Source organism: Dipodomys merriami, unplaced genomic scaffold, assembly GCF_024711535.1.
Source record: "Dipodomys merriami isolate MVZ:Mamm:240054 unplaced genomic scaffold, mDipMer1.0.p SCAF_9, whole genome shotgun sequence".
In the NCBI taxonomy this organism is placed as follows: domain Eukaryota; kingdom Metazoa; phylum Chordata; class Mammalia; order Rodentia; family Heteromyidae; genus Dipodomys; species Dipodomys merriami.
The window spans coordinates 11,953,343-11,974,947 of record NW_027206512.1 but is presented as its reverse complement, the minus strand read 5'-3'; the positions used below and the strand labels follow the sequence as shown (position 1 = coordinate 11,974,947).

Below are 21,605 nucleotides of genomic sequence, written 5' to 3'. Positions count from 1 at the left end.
ATTTGATTTGTGTTTTGTCCAACTAAGAATATTTCGAGACTTCCTTTCTCACTGATTCTCAGATGTGAGTTTACATATGAACTGTCTGACAAGCTAAACAAAATGACAGATCCTGGGCACAACACTTGAAGATTCAGATTCAAGCATCATCATAGATCCTGGGGACCCAAAGATCATAGTCCAAGAGTGATTCTGATTAGAGGATCAGACTCTGAGAAAAGACTATATAGAACAACCATTATCAAAGAGCATGCCTAATTCTTTTTTTTTTTTTGCATGCCCTGGAACACCAGTTTGCATCCTTGGAAACTTGTTAGATGTGCAGGTACTCACCCCTGTCTCACGTCTACCAAGTTAGGAACTCTGGGAGTGGTACCCACAATCTAGTTTATTAGCCCTTTGAGTATTCAAATACACACTGAGAGCAACACACTGAAGTGGAAGGGAAAGCCTAAAGACTAATCACCTAATGGTGGTTCAGACTTGCCTGAGATATTGAAGAATGAAATATTGACTATGCAGCAGCAGTAATGTTTTTCACCTGCTTCAATGCATTCCCAGTGGCTCTATGAACTGCTAAATTCCAGGATGTCATATGAATCACAAACAAGGTATAGTAAGGAGGAGCCCACACATCCGCATGCACGTGCAAACCAGAGTCCAGAGAACAATTAGTTCAACCATACACCTCAGATTCAAGTTTTTCAACTGTCCCAGGTTCAAGAAACAATAAAGGTTTTGTGTTTCGACAGATCAACAGTTAGCTGTGAATGATGAATGATAAAGTAAATCATTTCATTTCAGCAATTGCTCACATTCCTAAGAAGTATCTAGTAGTTTTTTACTTTTTCTGATATATTCCTAAAACTAAATTTTCCATATAATAGAGATGATATATATGTATGCACATGGTGATAGCTTGGTATCTCAATTAAAACAAGTGCAGGGTTGGGATTATAGTTCAATAATGAACATTTGGGTTCAACCCCAGAACTATGAGGTATTATAGAGCATATCCACCAATTAAGAAAACTTTCATTCAAAAACAAACAATAGACAGGTGCCAGTGACCCTGTAATTCTAGGTATTCAGTAGGCAGAAATCTGAGGATAGCAGTTTGAAGCCAGCCTGAGCAAAAAACTCCCTGTAAGACTCTTATCTCCAATTAACCACATAAAAACTCAAAATGGAGCTAAGGCTCAAATGATAATAGAGTACTAGCCTTGAACAAAAGAGCTCAAGAACAGCGCCCAGGCCCTCAGTTAAAGCCCTATGACAGACAAAATTTTTTAAAAGAACCAATAAAAAGCCACATAAATAACATTTCCTGACAAATATTCACAAATTTAGTTACTTGATGATCATTTATTGCTATCCCAGGGCGTATAACTTTTCACAATGAGGATAAAAACATCATTACACAGTTTGTGACCCCACATGTAACAACAGAGACATGCACACACAGAGTCACACCTACACATACACACAAGCGCAAGTACTTTCTTTATACATAAATTTTCACTTAAACTTTGCATAAAATCTAGAAATTAGAAAGTACATTCTTGAACGTATCTCAGATCATTGGTGGTTTATTTTAGTTATTTAAGCAATAAGGCATGGAGGTAGAGGGTTGGAAATGTTCTTGGATTCATAGCATAACCAAGAACTTGATGGCAAGTGTGATATGTTTAAGAACTTCCTCCACATCCCATCTGTGCCCCAAGCTCACAAACCTAAATTTGAGCTTTGAAAAGTTGAGAACAGACTTAATATAGAATATTTTATTACTTGGCTTCCATGAAATCTTCCTTGTCATGACTATAAAGTTCAAATATAAACTTTTTTTTCTGTGAAAATTGCCGAAAAAAATATCCCATTAAGCACAATAGAGAATAAAACTGCCAATGCTAAAAATAATTTCTCTCAAATTATACATTGGTATTTCTTGAGTACAGGTCATAGGCAAAATAACTGGGGTGACTTGAACCCAAGAAGAAAATAACAAAAACAAAGCCGTGCTGGTAAGCATAAAGGCCAGCAGTTGGGATAAGACACACAGTTTCTGAATGTGTTTTTATCTTTTTATTTGGGTTTGGGTTTGGTTTGGTTTTGTGACAGTACAGGGGCTTGAATTCAGGATCTTATGCGCCCACTTAGCTTGTTTACTCAAGGCTGGCTCTCTATGACTTGAGCCTTACCTTCACTTCTGGCTTTTTGCTGTTTAATTGGAAATAAGAGTTTCTTGGATTTGTCTTCCAACCGTGATCCTCTAATCTCAGCCTGCTAAGAAGCTAGGATGATAGGTGTGGGCTATTTGATGCTTTAACATAGATTAACACTACCTGGGGACTTTCACCACAGATTTCTGAGCCTTCATGTAAAGCTTCTGAGCAGTATGGCATTTAGGACCAAGAATTTGTATCTCTGGCAAGTGCTTCATTTTGAGAGTCATCTTTTCAGAGAATATTGGATAGGAGTTGTCACCAGTTAGAGAGTACTAATGAAAGAAGCAAAACCTAGAAGCAGTTCACAAAGGTTGTGGAAGTAAAAAGCAATGCGTGGCTTTCATCAGTGTTCCCACTTCCTTAGCAAGCTCAGCTGCCACAGTCCCCAGACATGCTTTCCTATTTACAGATGCAATTCACCTGACCAGTTTTCTCAGTTCATGAAAAGAAGCATTCCATTACTTATTTATGTTGAATTTACACTAAACCCTTGGGACGAAGATATGAAATTCACAGATACTTAAAAATGGAAACAATGCCTCTAGAAAAAATTAGAATATACTAATTAAGAGTTAGCTACTTGAAAGGTATATTCTATTTTAAAAATTATAAACTATCATAGTGGTAACTTCTGGAAATTATGTGGGTTGAAATGACTATAGGTTTGGAATAGTTTATATGATTAATTTAAATTATTTTTAAATTAATTCTTCCATTTAATATAATGGATATTTAAATGACTTCATTATTTCTAGCTACATAATCCAATTTTCTTTGCAACAATTCAAAGCAAACACATTTTCTCCATTTCTCTGCCTGACCAAACAGAAAAAAAAAAAACAAAAACAACCTTAAAACTAAACTCCAGTAAGACTTTACTACTATTGGCATTTGTAGTCAGAAAGGTTATCTGAATGTAATCTTTTCCTTGAAAAAGGCTACATTTTGTACAGATGTGAAAGAAAAGGCATATAGCAATAACTACTCATCAGCACCATCATCAATTCATCTGCTCACCTACTGCTGAGAGAACTTACATAGAAAAGTGCCACATGTTACTAATCTTATCATGCAATATCAAAACTCTTGATTGTATCTTTTCAGACATAATAACCTATGATCCTCCTCATATTCATTTGGGGGTGATTGTCCTATGATATTGCTAGTCAGCTTCTGAGCAAGAAACTAAGATTAAAGAACTTTCAGAGGTTAAACATTCTTAGTTGCTTGTGAATGAGATAGCCAAAAATTATAACCAAGCCTAGATCAGTTCTTCCCTTAATAGCTATATAACCTTGAGCAAGCCATCTTGTAATCTCATTCATTTATTATTTATATCCTGTATGGTACCATAAAGGATTTGTACAGCTCATTGTAAAAGATATAAGAATCATAAAACCATTAAATCCAGTTTTAAGAAAGAATGTTAAATAAAAAAGACTGAAAGATGACAGTTTTACCACAAGACAAGTTATGAACATCTACTGCCTTGAACACAAAACTTAATATGCTCTAGGAAGTCAAAGGGAAAAAATAATGGCAAACACAATAGTCTGCGGTAAATTTTAACTCATTCATTTCATAAATTATAAAAATTCATAGGAAAGATGATAATTCTGTAGCTCTTACCTTTGGGGAAATACATTCAATAGCTTAAAATATATGCTGGTAAATAAATATATGTAATATGTATATATGTATGTAATATATATAATAATAAATATATGTAATATGTATATATATATATGCACACACATATATGATCTTCAAGTAGTTGTACAAAGAGGTTCAACAAATCAGTTTATAAGAACAATGAATCCTTGTCAATATCACCCTTCAGTGCTGGTACTAGAACTGAACACAGGAAATGGAAATTGTCCTACTTTTTGGTGGTTAATTGGAGATAAGACTTTTAGCTTTTCTGCCTAAGCTGTTCTTGAACTATGATCCTAAGATCTTGTCTTCCTATTAGCTAGTATTACAGTCATGAGCCACTGGTGTCTGGCAGTACAATATTTTTTTAATAGAAGACCCAGAAGTATGTTTCATATGATTTAATCTGGTATTTACTCTTAGTGAGAAGGGGAAGAAGCAAAGTTGGGCCAGTATTAGTGCTTACCTACTATAGGTGCACTCTGTGCTCTACTAAGCACTTGAAGTTTACACTTAGGACTGATAAGATTTACATTGTTATCCATGAATTCACTCTGAGTTTTCAAATTACAAATTTGTATTACCAATTAATACAAATTAAATTTTGTTCAATTCTAAATTGTGATTTGTTTTTTTACTAAACTATGCACTAGTTCATCTAAAATAATTTATTGGTTTTCCAATGATGAAATAAACTACAACAATAGAGCTTAGAAAACCAAGAGAAATGAATAAATCTAGCCAGGCTTCTCTTCAGTTGTCTTAGCTTAGAGTTTCTTTGGAAATGCACATTAAGCAGCTGCAGGTAGAAGTAGACAATCTTACATAAGTAATGGGAAGGAAATTTAAAATGCCTGATTCCCTTCATTAGTAGGATATTTATAGAGTGTTTACTGCATGATATCCATAATTAAGGGTCTTTTGAATAGAGAATTGATCTGTCTCAATAGAAAATCTAAAATGGATTAGGTACAAACATACCTCCACAGGATTAGTCAGTAAGTCCTCTGCTGTATTCTTTTGGTATTTCCAAAGCCATGGTTCTAACCATTGACACAAATGATGTTCAACTATATATGCTACAATTCATATCCAACAAATTGGTATTTCCAAAGCCATGGTTCTAACCATTGACACAAATGATGTTCAACTATATATGCTACAATTCATATCCAACAAATTGACTTGCTTCATGATGCACTCCAAGTTTGTTATGTGAGGCCAACATCAACAACACACCATTCTATATGTTGTGGCAAAACACCATGGGCTCAATCCATCTTAAATCTGAGTCAAATACATGTGAGTTTTAAAAGGAGAGATTGGAGATAATTCTTTTTTTTTTTTTTGTGGTGGTGGTCATGGGGCTTGAACTCTGGGCCTAGGCACTGTCCCTCAGCGATTCAGCTCAAGGATAGCACTCTACCACTGGAGCCACAGCACCATTTCCGGTTTTCTGAGTGGTTTATTGGAGATGAGTCTGTCAGTCTTTTTTTTTTTTTTTTGCCAGTCATGGACCTCAACTCTGGGCCTGAGCACTGTCCCTTAGCTCTTCAGCTCAAGACTAGCGCTCTACTGCTTGAGCCACAGCACCACTTCTGGCTTTTTCTGTTTATGTGGTGCTGAGGAATTGAACCCAGGGCCTCATGCATGCAAGGCAACACTCTACCACTGAGCCACCTTCCTAGCCCTCTGTCAGTCTTTTCTGCCCGGGATGGCTTTGAACTGCGATCATCAGAACTCAGACTCCTGAGTAGCTAGGATTACAGGCGTGAGCCACCTCGCTGGGTTGGAGATAATTTCTTAATATTTAGGATTTGATTTTCTTTTACCAACAGCACATTTCCCCACTCTGTATATCCTCCTCCCTGCTCTTTTTCTCTTTCATGTTCTGTTTTTTGCTTTGCTTCTTTTTGTTTTGTTTACTGACTTTTTCAAGCCAGTAATAGGGCTTGAATTCAGAACATCAAACTCTGGCTGGATTTTTTTCATGTTTGTTTTTTTTTTTCCTTTCTGTTTCCATTTGATGCAAAGACAGTGCTCCCTGAATATGCACATAATCCACATAATATTTTCCAGGCTCTTTTTCACTTAGACTAGGGTCATGTGACCAGTTCTGACCCATGACCTCCATGCAGAAAAGCCAGGTTCCAGCTAACTGCTGGCAGTTTCGCATTCTGGTGTCTTACTGAGCACGTCTGAAGATTGCAAGAGCTGAAATCCCCAAGTCACAGATGGTAGAAATCTGATTTCCTAAGTCACCAGAGAGGTAACCTATTTTGTTAACCTGAACAGAAATTTACATGACAGTAAATAAATTTTCCTTTTGTTTCAGGCTGTTTTCATTAAACAAACATTTAGTTTGGTCTTATAATACAGCAAGGTCAATGCACCAAGCTCTGTTCTAGACACTAAAAACACACTCTTGAACCCATGGCATTTAATATTAAAGTTTCTCTTCAAGGGTTTAATACCACAATGATGAAACCTACTAAACAAGCAGTTGAATTCCACACTTTTCATTCTTTATATTTCCAACTTGTCTAAGGGTAAAAGAACTATAAGATAGGAAATTCTAGCTGACTTCACATCATTAAGATAGAGAAAAATTCCCAGGATAATAAATAGCAATTAATTTTTTAAAAAAACTTGCCTTAGGATAGAGTACAAGATTAGGAGAATAAAAAATCATTTATGGACAACAACTGATTTAGCTCTAAAATATTTCATTGTGTTATTAAAACAGGAAATTAGACTTTGTCAAATGCTGCATTTAAGAATTTGGAACTTGAAGGCTCTGTCTTTATATGCACAATAAGGAACATTATGTTCAAAACTTCATTTTCCATTTATTATTTGTTTCCTCATCTGTAAAATTATAAATGAATTAATTAGTGACAAGCTTAATAGGTTTACAGCTTAAAGATCTTGGTTTTCATCTATTTAAAGGTGAATTTCTGAGCCGTGGGTTTTGCTTAGTGGAAAACCACTTGCCTTGTATGCTCAAGTACCCAAATTCAATCCCCAACATGGTAGCACAATTTGATGGGACACAACACTATAAAATAAAGTAAATTAAATAAGTTGCATTCTATAGCTAGTTTGGTCTTTCTTGCAATGTTTTAGTGATATATAACAAACTTAGAATTCCATTTTAAGGAAAATGAACTAATGAAAAGTTTAATCACACCTTCCATGTTGGAACTGGTTGGAACCCCAAAGAAAAGTGGACCTGCTAAAAACGGTAACTTCTGCTCATCATACTTTCAGCCTTAGGTAATCCTTGTGCAGAAAACAAAGTAGTAACGTTTAAGGAATTGCTTACTTAACACAATGAACTAAAATAGAACCAATAAGTTAATGTTCCTCCTGTAGAGCATGACTGAAGGTCACTATGTAATGAAATCACAGGTCCTTTTACATCAGAACTACTTAGAAAATGGTAACTAATAACCTTATTTAATCTGGTTAATGTTTGGATTATATTTAAAATTAATTATCCAGCTATTTACATTCAAGTTAAGCCCATTCATCATAAAGTAAAAAGTCTATTTTGCACCTCAAGCAAACCAGAACTTAGAATGAATCTATACAGAAACATCATCACAGAGCTGAACTTTTAAGACTTTCCAATATTCTCTTACTTAATCTGAGCAGCACAAAAGCAAAATCTATGCATTAATTGAAATAGCTCTTTAATAAATTGTTTATAAGATCCTCTGTTAATGAATGGCCAGAAAATCTCCAGCTTATAAATAGACCTATAGCACTACATTTATTATTTCTAAATTTATATTAGCTGTATTTTCTTATAGGTCTAAGATAAAAATACAGGCAACACATAACAAGTCATATAGCACAGAAATCTCAGTGATTTATTTCATCCTACAAGGTATGCCATTCATCCTGGGTTTTTGTCATCCTTAACAGTCATGCAAATGAAAGCATAAAGACTATAATCTTAAAAAGTGACTACAAAATCAAACACTATGTAACTTCTATATCAAAGCTGATACAGAAAAAAAGCATAGAACAGAGAGCCACTAAAAGGAAAAGCTATCTATGTTTCTGTCTTACATGAAAGCTAAATTTTGAAAGAGATTACAGGTTTGCATCTCTGAAATCACCATCATTAGCTTAGAAAACACCAATGTCTTTAAATACATCCATATTCAGTTTCCTGGTACCTTTAAACCATATTTTTATCTAGTCAGGTACTAAGTTGAATTTTTAGAGGGTTGCAGGCAATCTTTCCAAAACTCTAAACTACACAAAGCATGCCATGTATTTCACAAGCCATAAAAAATGATACGTAGTTTACCTGTTAGATTATACAGGTTTTCTTTTGTCCTGTTCTGCCAAAACACCTTTTCCTCCAATATGTTATTCCCTGTGTTGGTTTCAAAGTCTTTATTCCACCGAGGGTGGCCATCCAATCAAGCATAAAAATTTTAATTGGATATTTTCTAAGTCTTTGAACTAGAAACATCACAGGCTCATCAAGTGAAGTAAGTTGCTCAAATCAAGTTACTTTAAATTCAAAATGCTTTAACAAAAAAAAGGACTTTTTTTAAACCCATGTAATTCTGAAATAAGGTTTAGTGGTGGTTTTGAATTGCCCTGGATACTAGTAATTGAACATATCTCTTTAAGTGAAGCAGTTCTGCAAACATGTCAGACATCTCTTGCTCTCCTTTTTTTTTTTTTATGAATTCCCTGGTTTTCAGTTTCTTGGTTTATAAAAGTCTCTAAAAGCTAATGCATCTCATAAAACATTTACAAATTGTCTTGAAATTTCCAGAGTGAAGAGGAAAATAGTACCAGTTGCAGTAATTTGGCTTAAAAAGCCAAGTTTACATTGATCTGGCATAACCATATGTACACTGTGCTTTTGATCTATGCACATTAGCGTATAAAAGTAAATTTACTGACAATCAAATCATCTAGCCATATTTTATATCGTTTAAGAGGAATATTGCTTTACCTGAAAAATTCAACATGCTGAATCTAGGCCATCATATGTAGAAGGTGCTATTCCTTCTACCTCCCCCCCCCCCAATTTTTTTTTTTTTTTTTTTGTCTGTTGTAGGGCTTGGACTCTGGGCCTGGGCACTGTCCCTCAGCTTTTCAGCTCAAGACTAGCACTCTACCACTTGAGCTACAGTGCCACTTCTGGTTTTCTGAGTGGTTTATTGGAGATAAGAATCTCACAGACTTTTCCTGCTGGAGCTGGCTTTGAACCATAATCCTCAGATCTCAGCCTCTTGAGTAGCTAGGATTACAGGCATGAACCACTGACACCTGGCTCAAAAGTAATTTTTTTAATTAAAGAATAACCTTGGTTATAACTCCAACTGAGAATTCCATTGTTTTTGGAATATATCTTTTTTTTTTTTTTTTGGTCAGTCATGGGCTTGAACTGTGGGCCTGGGTGCTAATCCCTCAGCTCTTCAGCTCAAGGCAAGCGCTCTGCCGCTTGAGCCACAGCACCACTTCTGGAATATATCTTTCTTATTTTACTGATATCTTACAACATTCTAGGACTCATTTCACTCATAATTGTTTTATAGATGTTTTGAGTTTTTTAATTATCCTTATTTTAATTTTTTCTTTTTTATATTTTTTGTACAGAGGGGTTACAATTACATGGGCAAGATAATGAGTACATTTCCTATCAAGCTATCCTTATTTTAGTATCCTTAAATATTCTGAATTAAATTCAGTTGCTACTCCAGTCAAAACACAGCATGTCAACAGAAGATATGGAAAAGATGCCAACAGATGTTTCGCCATAAAGAAATGATGAATGGGGGTGGGGGGAGGATGGGAAGGGATGGGAAGAGGAAACAAAGGAGGAGGCTATAATACTTGATAAGAAATGTACTCATTATCTTGCCCATGTACTTGTAACCCCTCTGTACAGTATTTTCACAATAAAAAAAAGACATGATGAATGTTCCAAGCAATAACTATGCTAATTACACAGATTTGATCATATATACTATTTTATACACACACACACACACACACACATATATATATATATATATATATATATATACTGAAGCATCATATTATATCTTTAAATTAATACAATTACTATGTTATTTCAAAATAAAAATAAAATGAGATGAGATTTGTTTAATGACTAAGAGCTCAAATTCCAAAATAAAATAGAATTAGATTATACCATAATACATTTACTGTGAAGATTAAAGTAAAACCTTAATGATTTATTCTTTCATTTCCTTTTATATTGTAGACTGACAAATTATAATTATGTGTGCTTATTTGGCACAAAATGATGCTATATGTATACAAGGTAGAATGATTAAGTCAGGCTAGTTAACATATCCACAACACACCACACACACATATGTATGTATTGAGTAAATGAACAGTGAAATCAATAATCAGCCATTTACAAGGAACTTCTTAGCATTAAAAATCATAAGGATCTATACAAAGTTTCTGTGCCATAGCCAAAAGGAAGACAAATCTTAGCTCAGATCTTTTATTCCTAACACTGCTTAAACACTGTTAGATAATTAATTTGAACCTTTTGTGTCTCAGGCTTTGTCAAAATCAGGAAATCATTTGAACGTATTCATAACTCAAGTATAAGTAAACACTTAGAGAGATCAATAAGTCACTATTAGATACTTGTTACAATAATAATAATAATTTATGAGTAAGAAAATAATCAGAACATAATTGAACTTAAATACAATTCTGAGATGAAAGGATATTGAAAAGTCGCTTTGATTTTGAAAAGCAAACAAGTATATTTAAATGTATGCAAATATACATAAATGTATTAACCAAAATATAGTATTTGCGGAGGGGGAGGCATTCAAATGGCATAATTCCCTAGAAAAATTAACAGTCCAACAAAATGATTATGAGGAAACTGATATATCAAAGGTGAATGGGGGGGCAGCATTCAGGGGATGGAAATTGAGAACAGGGATAAAGAAAATGATGAAAGGAATGACACAGGTCAAGATACATTGGATTCATAAGCCGATTTGTTGAATGGTAACTACTTTGTACAACTACTTAAAAATAATAAAAATATAATTTAAAAATATAATAATGATGTACTTTTTAAAGGATAAAAACAGTTTTTTATTGTCAAGGTGATGTACAAAGGGGTTACAGTTACATAAAGGGGTTACAGTTACATAACTAAGGTAGTGATTACATTTCTTGTCTAACTTGTTACCCCTTCCCAAATTTTTCTCCTTCTTTCTCCCTCCCTAACCACATCCCCAAGTTCTACAAATCATTTCCAACATATTGTCTTGTGAGTATCACAGTGACAACAGGGGATACACAAAACACAAAAGAAAAAAGAAATCACGTAATACATTGAGAACCACAACAAAGTAAAACCTCCTTTGTCTAGTTCTTGGAATTCATTTCACTTAGCATCATCTTCTATGGTCATATGTACATAGCTTTTGATCTATATCATCTGCTAAGTTTATTAAAGGATAAAAAGTTTTAAACATTAAAAAAATTAAATTTCTACTTGGGAAATAGGATTTTTCTGCTATTTTAATTTTTATTCTTTCATTAAAAGAGTATTTATTGAATATTTACTGGATGATGACCAACTTTGGAGCTTAGAGTCAAGGTTAAGATTGCCTCTCGCCAAGGGTCTCATATCTAAAATATACTTGGAACTCAAAAAATTAAACCCCCTAACAACAAATCTTCAAAGAAACAACTGCCCAATAAATAAGTGGGCTAAAGACTTAAAGAGAAACTTCTCTGAAGAAGAAAGAAGGATGGCCAATAGACACATGAAGAAATGTTCAACATCCCTAGCCATAAAAGAAATGCAAATCAAAACAACATTGAGATATCACCTCACTCCAGTTAGAACAGCAAAAATCAAGAACTCTAACAACATCAGATGCTGGAGGGGATGTGGACAGAAAGGAACCTTACTTCATTGTTGGTGGGAATGTAAACTTGTTCAACCACTTTGGAAAGCAGTATGGAGGTTCCTCAAAAGACTTCACATAGAACTCCCCTATGACCCAGCAATCCCACTTTTGGGCATTTACCCAAATGTTTACAAACAAGACCACACTAAAGCTACCAGCAAAACTATGTTTAATGCAGCATTATTTACCATAGCTAAGATATGGAACCAACCCAGATGCCCCTCAGTAGATGAATGGATCAAGAAAATGTGGTATATATACACAATGGAATTCTATGCCTCCATCAGAAAGAATGACATTGCCCCATTTGTTAGGAAATGGAAAAACTTGGAAAAAATTATATTAAGTGAAGTAAGCCAGGCCCAAAGAAACATAGGTCCCATGGTTTCCCTTATTTGTAATATCTAGTATATGTATGAGTCAAGCGGAAAAGGTCAGATAATGTGATGTCAGGAAAATGAACCCTTAGATGTGTATTTTAATGTTTTTTTCTTTCATGCATGTGTTTCTAACGCATTTATAAGATTATCTCTTTGTTGCTTTGTATGTCCCTCCCCCACAGTATAACCCCTGCTTTCACTATATTTGATGTCAGTATAACTTGTGGAGGAGATGGGGAAAAACCAGTTGTTTAAGGATACACGAGCTTTACAACGTCGGTGCGGGGGGGGGGGGGGGGGGGGGGGGGGGGACGAAGGAGAAGGATTGGGATGGGGGGAGGGGGGAGGCTGGTAAGGGATGTGAAGGGTAAACAAAGGAGGAGGCTGCAATGCTTGGTAAGAAATGTACGCATTATCCTGCCCATGTAATTGTAACTCCTCTGTACAGTATGTTCACAAATAAAATAAAATTAAATTAAAAAAAAAAAAAGATTGCCTCTCGCTAGCCCTGGCCTTGGCCCATAGGCAGTACCACTGGGAGACACAAACACAACCATGAACCCAGACAGCAGTAGTGCACGCAGGATGTAATACACAAATCGGTGGGTGTGTGGATTTCCAACACATATTATCTCTCTGTCAAGATATTCCTGATAAAGATTCTGACACATCTCTCAGTGCAACAGAATTCTAAACATAACTTTTTCACAGATTTTATTGTTTTATTCATTGAAATGCAACATAGCAGCTTCTTATGTCTGGCCTCGCCAGCTTACTTATTTTTCAGGAGGACCAAGACAAATTGCACTTTAAGAAGCCTGTATGATTTTTGTTATGCAAATTAGTCCCTGAAGGCAAGGGACTATTGCAAGTTCAGAAGTGCCTCTGAACATGAGATCACCTAGGTCCATGCCTGACACCCACATGTGGGAAAGGATTCATGGCCCAAAGGGTAGGCCCATAAGTGGTTGCTTTCCTAACACGGAGACTACTACATACTAGCACCTCCATGAAAAGTCCAATTTGGTCACTTGAATTCTCAGAAGTGAAATCACTACCTCCAAATCTGATCCTCCAAGCCCAGTGCCCTACATTTCACCTGTCTTTGAATAAAGCCCTGAACTACAGAGCTTACTCCAAGACTGAAACAACCAGGTGTATATGAAGCCTGATGTCTCAGACAGGAATTATCCAAGATTGAATTATAGAAGAAACTGCACAGAAATGTGCAAAAATTAGATTTGTTTACAGTTCCTTTCTTTAAAAAAAATACACACATTTTGCACTTTAGATTTCCTGTAGGTTTCTGTTTTGGGTAAAGGATTCAAAAAATACCATTCCAGAATATAACAAGAGACGGTTTGCCTTGAAAACCTGCTTGGCAATTCTATTTAAGCCACAACAAACCCAGGCATGATAGTTCTAATTGATAATCTCAGTACTGACAAGGCTAAGACAAGAAGATTGTTGAGTTAGGAGCCAGGCCAGTCTGAGCTGCACAGTGAAATCTCTCATATGAGATGAGTAGTGTGGGCTAACAGTGTGGCTTAAACTGGTGGACCGCCTGCCTGCATAGCAAGAGCAAAGTGCTGAGTTCAAACTCTGGTACCATTCAAAAAATTAAACAACAATCAATGAATCTCATATTCTTCAAGCAATTCAACTAGAACTAAGGCTAAAATTAATGTAGAAAAAGTATATAGGCCAGGCACCTGGGCTCACGCTTGTAATCCTAGCTACTCAGGAGGCTGAGATCTGAGGATCATAGTTCAGAGCCTGCTCGGGCAGGAAAAGCTGTGAAACTCTTATCTCCAATAAACCACCAGAAAACCAGAAGTGGTGCTGTGACTCAAGTGGTAGAATGCTGGCCTTGAGCTGAAGAGCTCAGGGAAAGCACTCAAGCCCAGAGTTCAAGCCTCATGACTGACACCCCCCCCCCAAAAAAAAAAAAGAAAAGAAAAGGTATATAACTTCGATTGTATACAAACTCGGTAATTTTATTTTCTATCTTTTAGTGGTTACTTAGATAACACTTGGAAATAAGATATAATAGAAAAAGGAAGAAACCTATATTCCAAACCTATCTGATCAACTGGTACTAGGCTCGCATGCATGTTTTCTATGTACCAAAAGCTCATAGTAAGCAAGAAAATCCAGCCATTAAGAATGTTCATGCCAACCAGGCGCTGGTGGCTCACACCTGTAATAATAGCTATTCAGGAGGCTGAGATGTGAGGATTGCAATTCAAAGCCAGCCAAAGAAGGAAAGTCTGTGATCTACAATTAACCACCCCAAAACTAGAAGTGGAGTTGTAACTCAAAATAGTAGAGTGCTAGCCTCGAACACAAAGGCTCAGGGCAATGTCCAAGCCCTCAGTTCAAGCCCCATAATTCACATACAAAAAAAATGCTTATACCACAGTTCTCCTTGTTTCTCTACTTCAAAAGAACTCTTACTGGAAACAGATTAAAAGTCCATCATCCATATCCAAATGTTGGAAGCTGATTTGAAAAATACATTCAGCATATATAAAACAATATCTACATTTTTTGGCTGACATTTCTAGATATTTATATTGATAACTTTTAAGCTTTAGGACATAGATAAAAGGTACATTTAAGCTGGGTGCCTGTGGCTCATGCCTGTAATCCTAGCTACTTAGGAGGATGAGATCTAAGGATCATGGTTCAAAGCCAGCCCGGGCAGGAAAGGCCATGATACTCTTATCTCCAAGTAACTACCAGAAAACCAGAAGTGGTACTGTGGCTCAAGTGGTAGAGCTCTCACCTTGAGCTGAAGAGCTCAGGGACAGCTCCCAAGCCCAGAGATCAAGATCCATGACCAACAAATAAAAGGAAGAAAAAAGATACATTTAGTTATTTTGGTTGGTTGATTTGTTCATTGTTAATGCTTCTCCCAAATGGACCAGGAGATGCATGCTGAATCAATAAGCTCACAGTCAGACAGTTTGCAAGTGGCAGAACACATCTATTTACCCCAGAAGTCAGACCTGAGCTTTTCCACCAGAGCAGAATCACAATTGCAATTGTTTACATACGCAAAACATACAACACGCATTCTTTCTTCAAGCTAATATTCAATGAGATCTAATGCTATCAGATCTTCCAGAGCATATACTATCAGATGAGTATAGTGTCATGCAGAATGATAGGTATCACTGCCAGTACTGTTACCCAGCCCTGAATAAGAGATCAGTTTTCAGTGATGTACTAGTACATGCTAACATCAGGTTGAGAAAGGACAAGTGAAGAAGGACAACTATTTGCTTTTTCTCTTTGCCATCTTCCTGCCACAACCATTTGTAAACTAGCAACCTGACATCAGGGAAAATGTGGAGTTGGGAAGAAACATCCGTGATGAGCCTGTGTATGTGCTAGCTTCAACAAGACACCAAAAAATATACTTGTACAAGTGCAAAAATGAACGAGGAGTAGCGGGAGAGAAAGCAAGGTATACATGTCTTACACACTTGCTCTGTCAGATACAGATGGGATTGATAAGGGACCAAAAAAAAAAAAGAAAAAAAACTAGGTCAGGGAGGTGGTGGATAGGCAATGTGGAGCAGGAAGACACAAGGACATTTTTTAATTGTGTGTTATTATCTTGAAGTAGTCTTACAAAGGAATTGCAATGCAACAAAGGCATTTATGAATAAAATGCATTTTGATCAATGTCACCCCTTTCAACACTCTCACTCATCTCTGCCAACCAACCTTTTCCTGGCTTTTCTCAATAAATTCAATGCTTGACTGCATTCTCCTCCTACCTTCTCCTCTTTGTCTTCCCTCTCTATTTGACCCAACTCCACCTCCTTCAAGTATTTTCTTCATAGTGTTTATTTTGTTGAATTTTCACTTTGCCTTTGTAAGGAATTACACTGAGTTCTCCCTTGAATCTATCATATTTCAGTAGGTAGGTAGGTAGGTAGGTAGATAGATAGATAGATAGATAGATAGATAGATAGATAGATAGATAGATAGATAGATAGATAGATAGATAGATAGATAGATAGATCTCCCACCCAGTGTATTTACTTGCATGTTTATAAGCTAGTTCTCGCTTCCACTTATAAGGAAAAACATTCAATTTTTGTTCTTCTTACTTCACTTAACATAATTTTTAGGAGACTATAAGAGGAAGGTTACAGAAGGGGCCAGTTGTATAACATAAGAAGAACATGGCAGGGAACAACTCACTGGGGGGCTATAATAATTGCTTAGGACTTAGTTCTAAGGATTTGTGGGCCAGAGGTGGCTCAAAAGGAAGAACACCTATCTGCCTAAGCAAACACGACTTCCTGAGTTCAAACACCAGTACTTAAAGAAAAAAAAGGAAAGAAGGATTTGTGAGATGGGAAAATACTAAAGGATGTTCCTATTTTGTTTCTCGTTAAGGAGTGCATAACAAATGAACTGGAAAAGGAAAAGAAATCTAAGTATTTTCTTGTACTTCCTAAGCTGCTTTAAATATGACACAGACTCTAATTTTGGTGGAAAATATATAAAACTGAATGAAAAATGGAAATACAAGGGAATATACTGTACCTTGTTTTACCTGTAAGGAACACACACCTGACAAAAGGCAATTTTCACATCCAAGGTTGGTTCACTGCAGTAGTATAAGAAATGGAGGCTCATAAATACCTACAAGGGAAAAAAATAGGTAATTAATTTCTAAGCCACTAATTTTTCATGAATTATAATACGAGCTGTAACGTGATTAGAATTATACTTTGGTATCATGTGTAGCATATCTTCACTGTAATCTTTATTCAGACAAGTACTAGGAACTTTCCATAATTTATAAATATTGAATGATAAGATATAAAAGATTCTATTTTTATAATGATCAGTATCATTACGATCATAAATATTGTATCTTGAAGGCTGACTGTAGTGGTTTACACCTGTAATCTCTGTTACTCAGGAAATATAGGTAGGTCCTAAGCAAAAATGAAGGCTCTACCTGAAAACATAACAAAAGCAAAAGAGCTAAGGGCATGGTTCTAATGGTAGAGTACTTATTCAGAAAATCATAAAGAACTGTGGCCCAGACATGTGATTTTCTCAAGGAAAATGAGTGTTTCACAGTCCCCAAACGTAGCCCTATGTTTAGTGTATAGCTGATGTCAAGTAAATGTTTGCTGAATGAAAGGAGATCTACATGAAAGAACACTTCTTTTTGTGGCTAACACAAATCTAAGTATTTTCCTTACCTCTTGCACATTGAAAACTGTGAATAGGAAATAAATTCAATGCTAGCAAATTAGGAATGATCAGTTTACAGTAGTAAAAGTATGAAAGAGACCAATCATGGATGACCTCAGACATGCTACCCAGTAAGGATGTTTTAGTGCTATACTCCAGAAATGAGCATGTGGGAAATAATAATATCTAGCCTACCTACCTGAAATAAACGTTTTAATTTTTAATGAATGAGCAATCTTGCCATGCAAAGGAAGCATCCTGACCTCTCATAGTTTGCATGACAATGCCTCCCAATGTAGCAGCATGGCTGAATAAATCACAGCTGGATCTGCTTGTCAGACAAGAAAAAGGCTTGTTGCGAGATGGCAGTGAGTTTTGAAAAAGTGGTTGTTCCTTCTATTTCTTGATGGTATGGCAGAGAGCATTTGCCACCATTGCATAGAAACAACTGAAATGCCCAAGTCATGATCTGGCAATGTTCTTTAATAGATTTAGTAACAATACATATTTAGTACAGCATAAGACCATGAGTGAGTAGCTTGAAAGGGAAGAGAAGGTAATTTAGGGGCACTTAACAATCTCCACTACTAGTGTTATTATGAGCAAAGTCCTACACATATCCCTTGCCGTTAATATACTTAGTTTTCCCTCATTGTGTGCCTATCAAGCAGCAACTTTCTAACAAGCTGAGGCCCTGAGTTCAAATACTAATACCACTGCCCCCCCAAAATAAATGAAAGAAAAAAAAATACACCTTGAAACTAGTCATTATGTTTCAAAGATGGATAGGAAATTTGTGACAAGGACTCTATGACACATAAATTTATTTACTCTCAAACCCATTACAGAAAAAGTTTGTCCATATATGATTTAAAGAATTATAAGTAAAAAAATATTGGAAACCTCAATATTAACCTCAATGTAAAGGCCAAAATAATGAATTGTATCTCAGGACATAGTATATAAACATACAAAGTACTTTTTTTGGGGGGGGCCTCCGGTCGTGGGGCCTGAACTCTGGGCCTGGGCGCTGTCCCTCAGCTCTTCAGCTCAAGGCTAGCGCTCTACCACTTGAGCCACAGCACCACTTCGGCTTTTTTCTTTTTGCTTATGTGGTGCTGAGGAATCGAACACAGGGCCTCATGCATGCAATGCAAGCGCTCTACCACTGAGCCACCTTCCCAGCCCCACAAAGTACTTTCTAATAGGTAATACCTCTTTAAGAGTTTCACATCTAATTGGATGGTATGTTAGTACAACACAATATTCCCAGTACTGGAATGCCTCAATAATAGAATGAGAACAAACCCAAACAACACAAATAGGAGATGAAAGGTATAGAAATCAGAAGAGAACGCAAAAAAAGATTTGTTTGTAAATCTAGGCACCTTCTTACATTGTTCTTTTCACAACATTGATGAGGTTACCATTGTGAAGACATAACATTGAAGTGTCTTTTTTATTAAACCATAGACATTATGTATCCCTTAAAATGTGGCCTATACAAAGTGCTGTCTGTGTGAATTGATCTGGAATTACAATCCTTTCAGCTTTATTTTTTCTGTCTTTGACACACCTGTGGAAGATCAGGACTGCTGTAGTGAAATCAGTAAGAAATTAACACAAACTGTAATAATAAAAAAAACAAAAGACAGTGAAAGGATAAGCATATCTATCAAAAAATATCATGCCAATCACTACTTATAAAAAATTAAAAGGAGGGTAAGATATGGGAGCCTTATAGTAGAATCGTTTCCAACTCCATTCCCCATTCCCTATAGAAATCTAACTAGCAACTAACAGGTAAGATTAGCTTTACAAATATCCCAGGGCTGAGGATGGAAGGACGACATTTTTGAAATCTTCACTTTCTCCTTTTCTTGTCGTGTTCTTACTCAACTTTTGTATCAGGGTAATAGTGATTCATAGAATGTGTTTGGAAGCATTCCTTCCTTCCCTTTCTTTTTTATGGAATAATTCAAGGAACAATGGTATTTAGTTCTTTAAAAGTCTAGAAACAGCACCCAGAGTTCAAGCCCCAAGACTGGCAAAAAAAAAAAAAAAAAAAGTCTAGTAAAATTAAATAGAGAATTCATTGAGTTTGGGTTGTCTTTTCTTGGAAAGCATCTGATTATTGTTTCAATTTTATTGTTTATTATCTGTGTGTGTGTGTGTGTGTGTGTGTGTGTGCGTGTACATGTTTGCCAGTCCTGTGGCTTGAACTCAGGGCCTGAGTGCTGTCCCTGAGTTTTTTGTTCAAGGCTTGTGGTTCACCATTTGAGTCTCAGCTCCACTTCTCATTTTAATTGGAGATAAGTAGTCTCAAGTACTTTCCTGCTGTGTCTGACTTGGAACTGAGATCCTCAGTTCTCAGCATCCTGATTATAGGTGTGAGCCACTTATACCTGGCCTTGTTATTTACATGTTAGGTATTTTGTATTCTCTTAGTTCAATTTTTGTAGGTCACTCTTTCACCTAGTTTTTTCAATTGTTTGAAATACAATTGTTCAAAACATTCCTCAATTACTTCCTGGGGATTTCAGTGGCATCTACTTTTTCATTCTTTAAATCTTCATTTTACTACTTCCATTTATGATTTTATTAATTCTGACTTTCTATTAATTTTTAGTTTAGCTTGTTTTTATTTTTTTCTAAGACTTCAGGGTACAACTTGGGGTTGTGTACTTCGCATCTCTCTGATATTTTAATGTAGGGAGTCATAAATATAAACTTCCTTTACATTGCCTTGGTTGTATCCCACAGACTTTGGTAAATTGTGTTTCTATTTCCACTTGATGTAGAAATCTTTGAATTTCTGCCTATTTCTTTAATTGTCCACAGATGTCTCAAAAGTGTATTGTTCATTCTATGTTCATATTTTCTAGTTTCTTCACAATTTCTTTCTAGTATTATACAATTATGATCTAATAAAATAACTAGAAAATATTCTGGTTCTTAATATTTAAGACCTGCCTAAAATATAAAATATAGGTCAGTACTTTGGTTTTTATAAAAGTGCCAAGAACACACATTGAGCAAATGATAATCTCTTCAATAAACAGTGTCAGAAAACTGGATAGTCACATGCAGAAAAAAGTGAAATCGGTTTATAAGATTATTTCTTTGTTGCTTTGTATGTCCCTCCCCCACAGTATAACCCCTGCTCTCACTGTATTTGATGTTGGGATAATTTGTGGAGGGGAAGGAGAAAAACAAATTGTTTAAATAGGGATACAGGTGGACCCATTGCAACAATGAGATGTACAAGTCGTTATGTCGAAAACGAACTTTACAACTTTTTTGCCAGGGGAGGGGGGGGGTCGGGGAGGATTGGGGGGTGGGGGGAGGGAGGAGGACAGGAAGGGATGGGAAGGGGAAACAAAGGAGGAGGCGACAATGCTTGATAAGAAATGTACTCATTATCTTGCCCATGTAATTGTGACTCCTCTGTACAGTATTTTCACAATAAAAATAAAATAAATTAAAAAACAACAACAAAAAAGTGAAATTGGGCCCTTGTCTCACATCATATTAAAAAATGAAGTCAAAATACATTTGAGAATTAGATTTAAACCTTAAAAGTTAAAACTATTCAAAAAGAAACCAAAACATAATTATATATCTCAACCACGCTGCTCTGGGTAATAGATTTTTTGGATATGACCCCTAAAGCAGAACCTACAAAACTAAAAACAAAGTATATTAAATTAAACCAAAAAGGTTCCTCACAGACTAAAAGAGGTTAACAAAATTCAGGTACAACCCATAGAGTGTGAGAAAAATATTTTTAAATTATGCATGCTGTAAGGTTAAATATTTTATATATATATATATATATATATATATATATATATATATATATATATATCCTGAATTTATACAAGTCAATACTCCAATTAAAAACTGGCAGAGGCCAGGTGCTAGTGGCTTATACCTTGTTAATCCTAGCTCACTTCTGAATATTAGCTACTCAAGAAGCTAAGATCTGAGGAACATAGGTTGAAGCCAGTTCGGGCAGGAAATTCGGTGAGACTCTTATTACCAATTAACCACCTGGAAGTGGAGCTGTGGCTCAAGTGGTAGAGTGCTAGCCTAGCCTTGAGCAAAAAAGATCAGGGACAGATCCAGGCCCTGAGTTTAAGCCCCAGGACTGGCGCGCGCGC

The 21,605-nt window shown here is 35.9% G+C and overlaps 1 protein-coding gene across 4 annotated transcripts in view; it reads right to left on the bottom strand.

The window, feature by feature from the left end:
* Mapk10 (mitogen-activated protein kinase 10) overlaps positions 1-21,605 on the bottom strand; it is a 318,234-nt gene that overhangs the window by 140,845 nt on the left and 155,784 nt on the right. For 3 of the 4 annotated variants that reach the window (XM_070012343.1, XM_070012339.1, XM_070012340.1), the window contains one exon: positions 16,807-16,878. In XM_070012343.1, the coding sequence (XP_069868444.1) occupies positions 16,807-16,872 (66 nt within the window). In that variant the 5' untranslated portion in view covers positions 16,873-16,878. Of the gene's footprint in view, positions 1-16,779; positions 16,879-21,605 lie in introns of all 4 variants that reach the window. The other variant, XM_070012342.1, reaches the window with a different exon arrangement.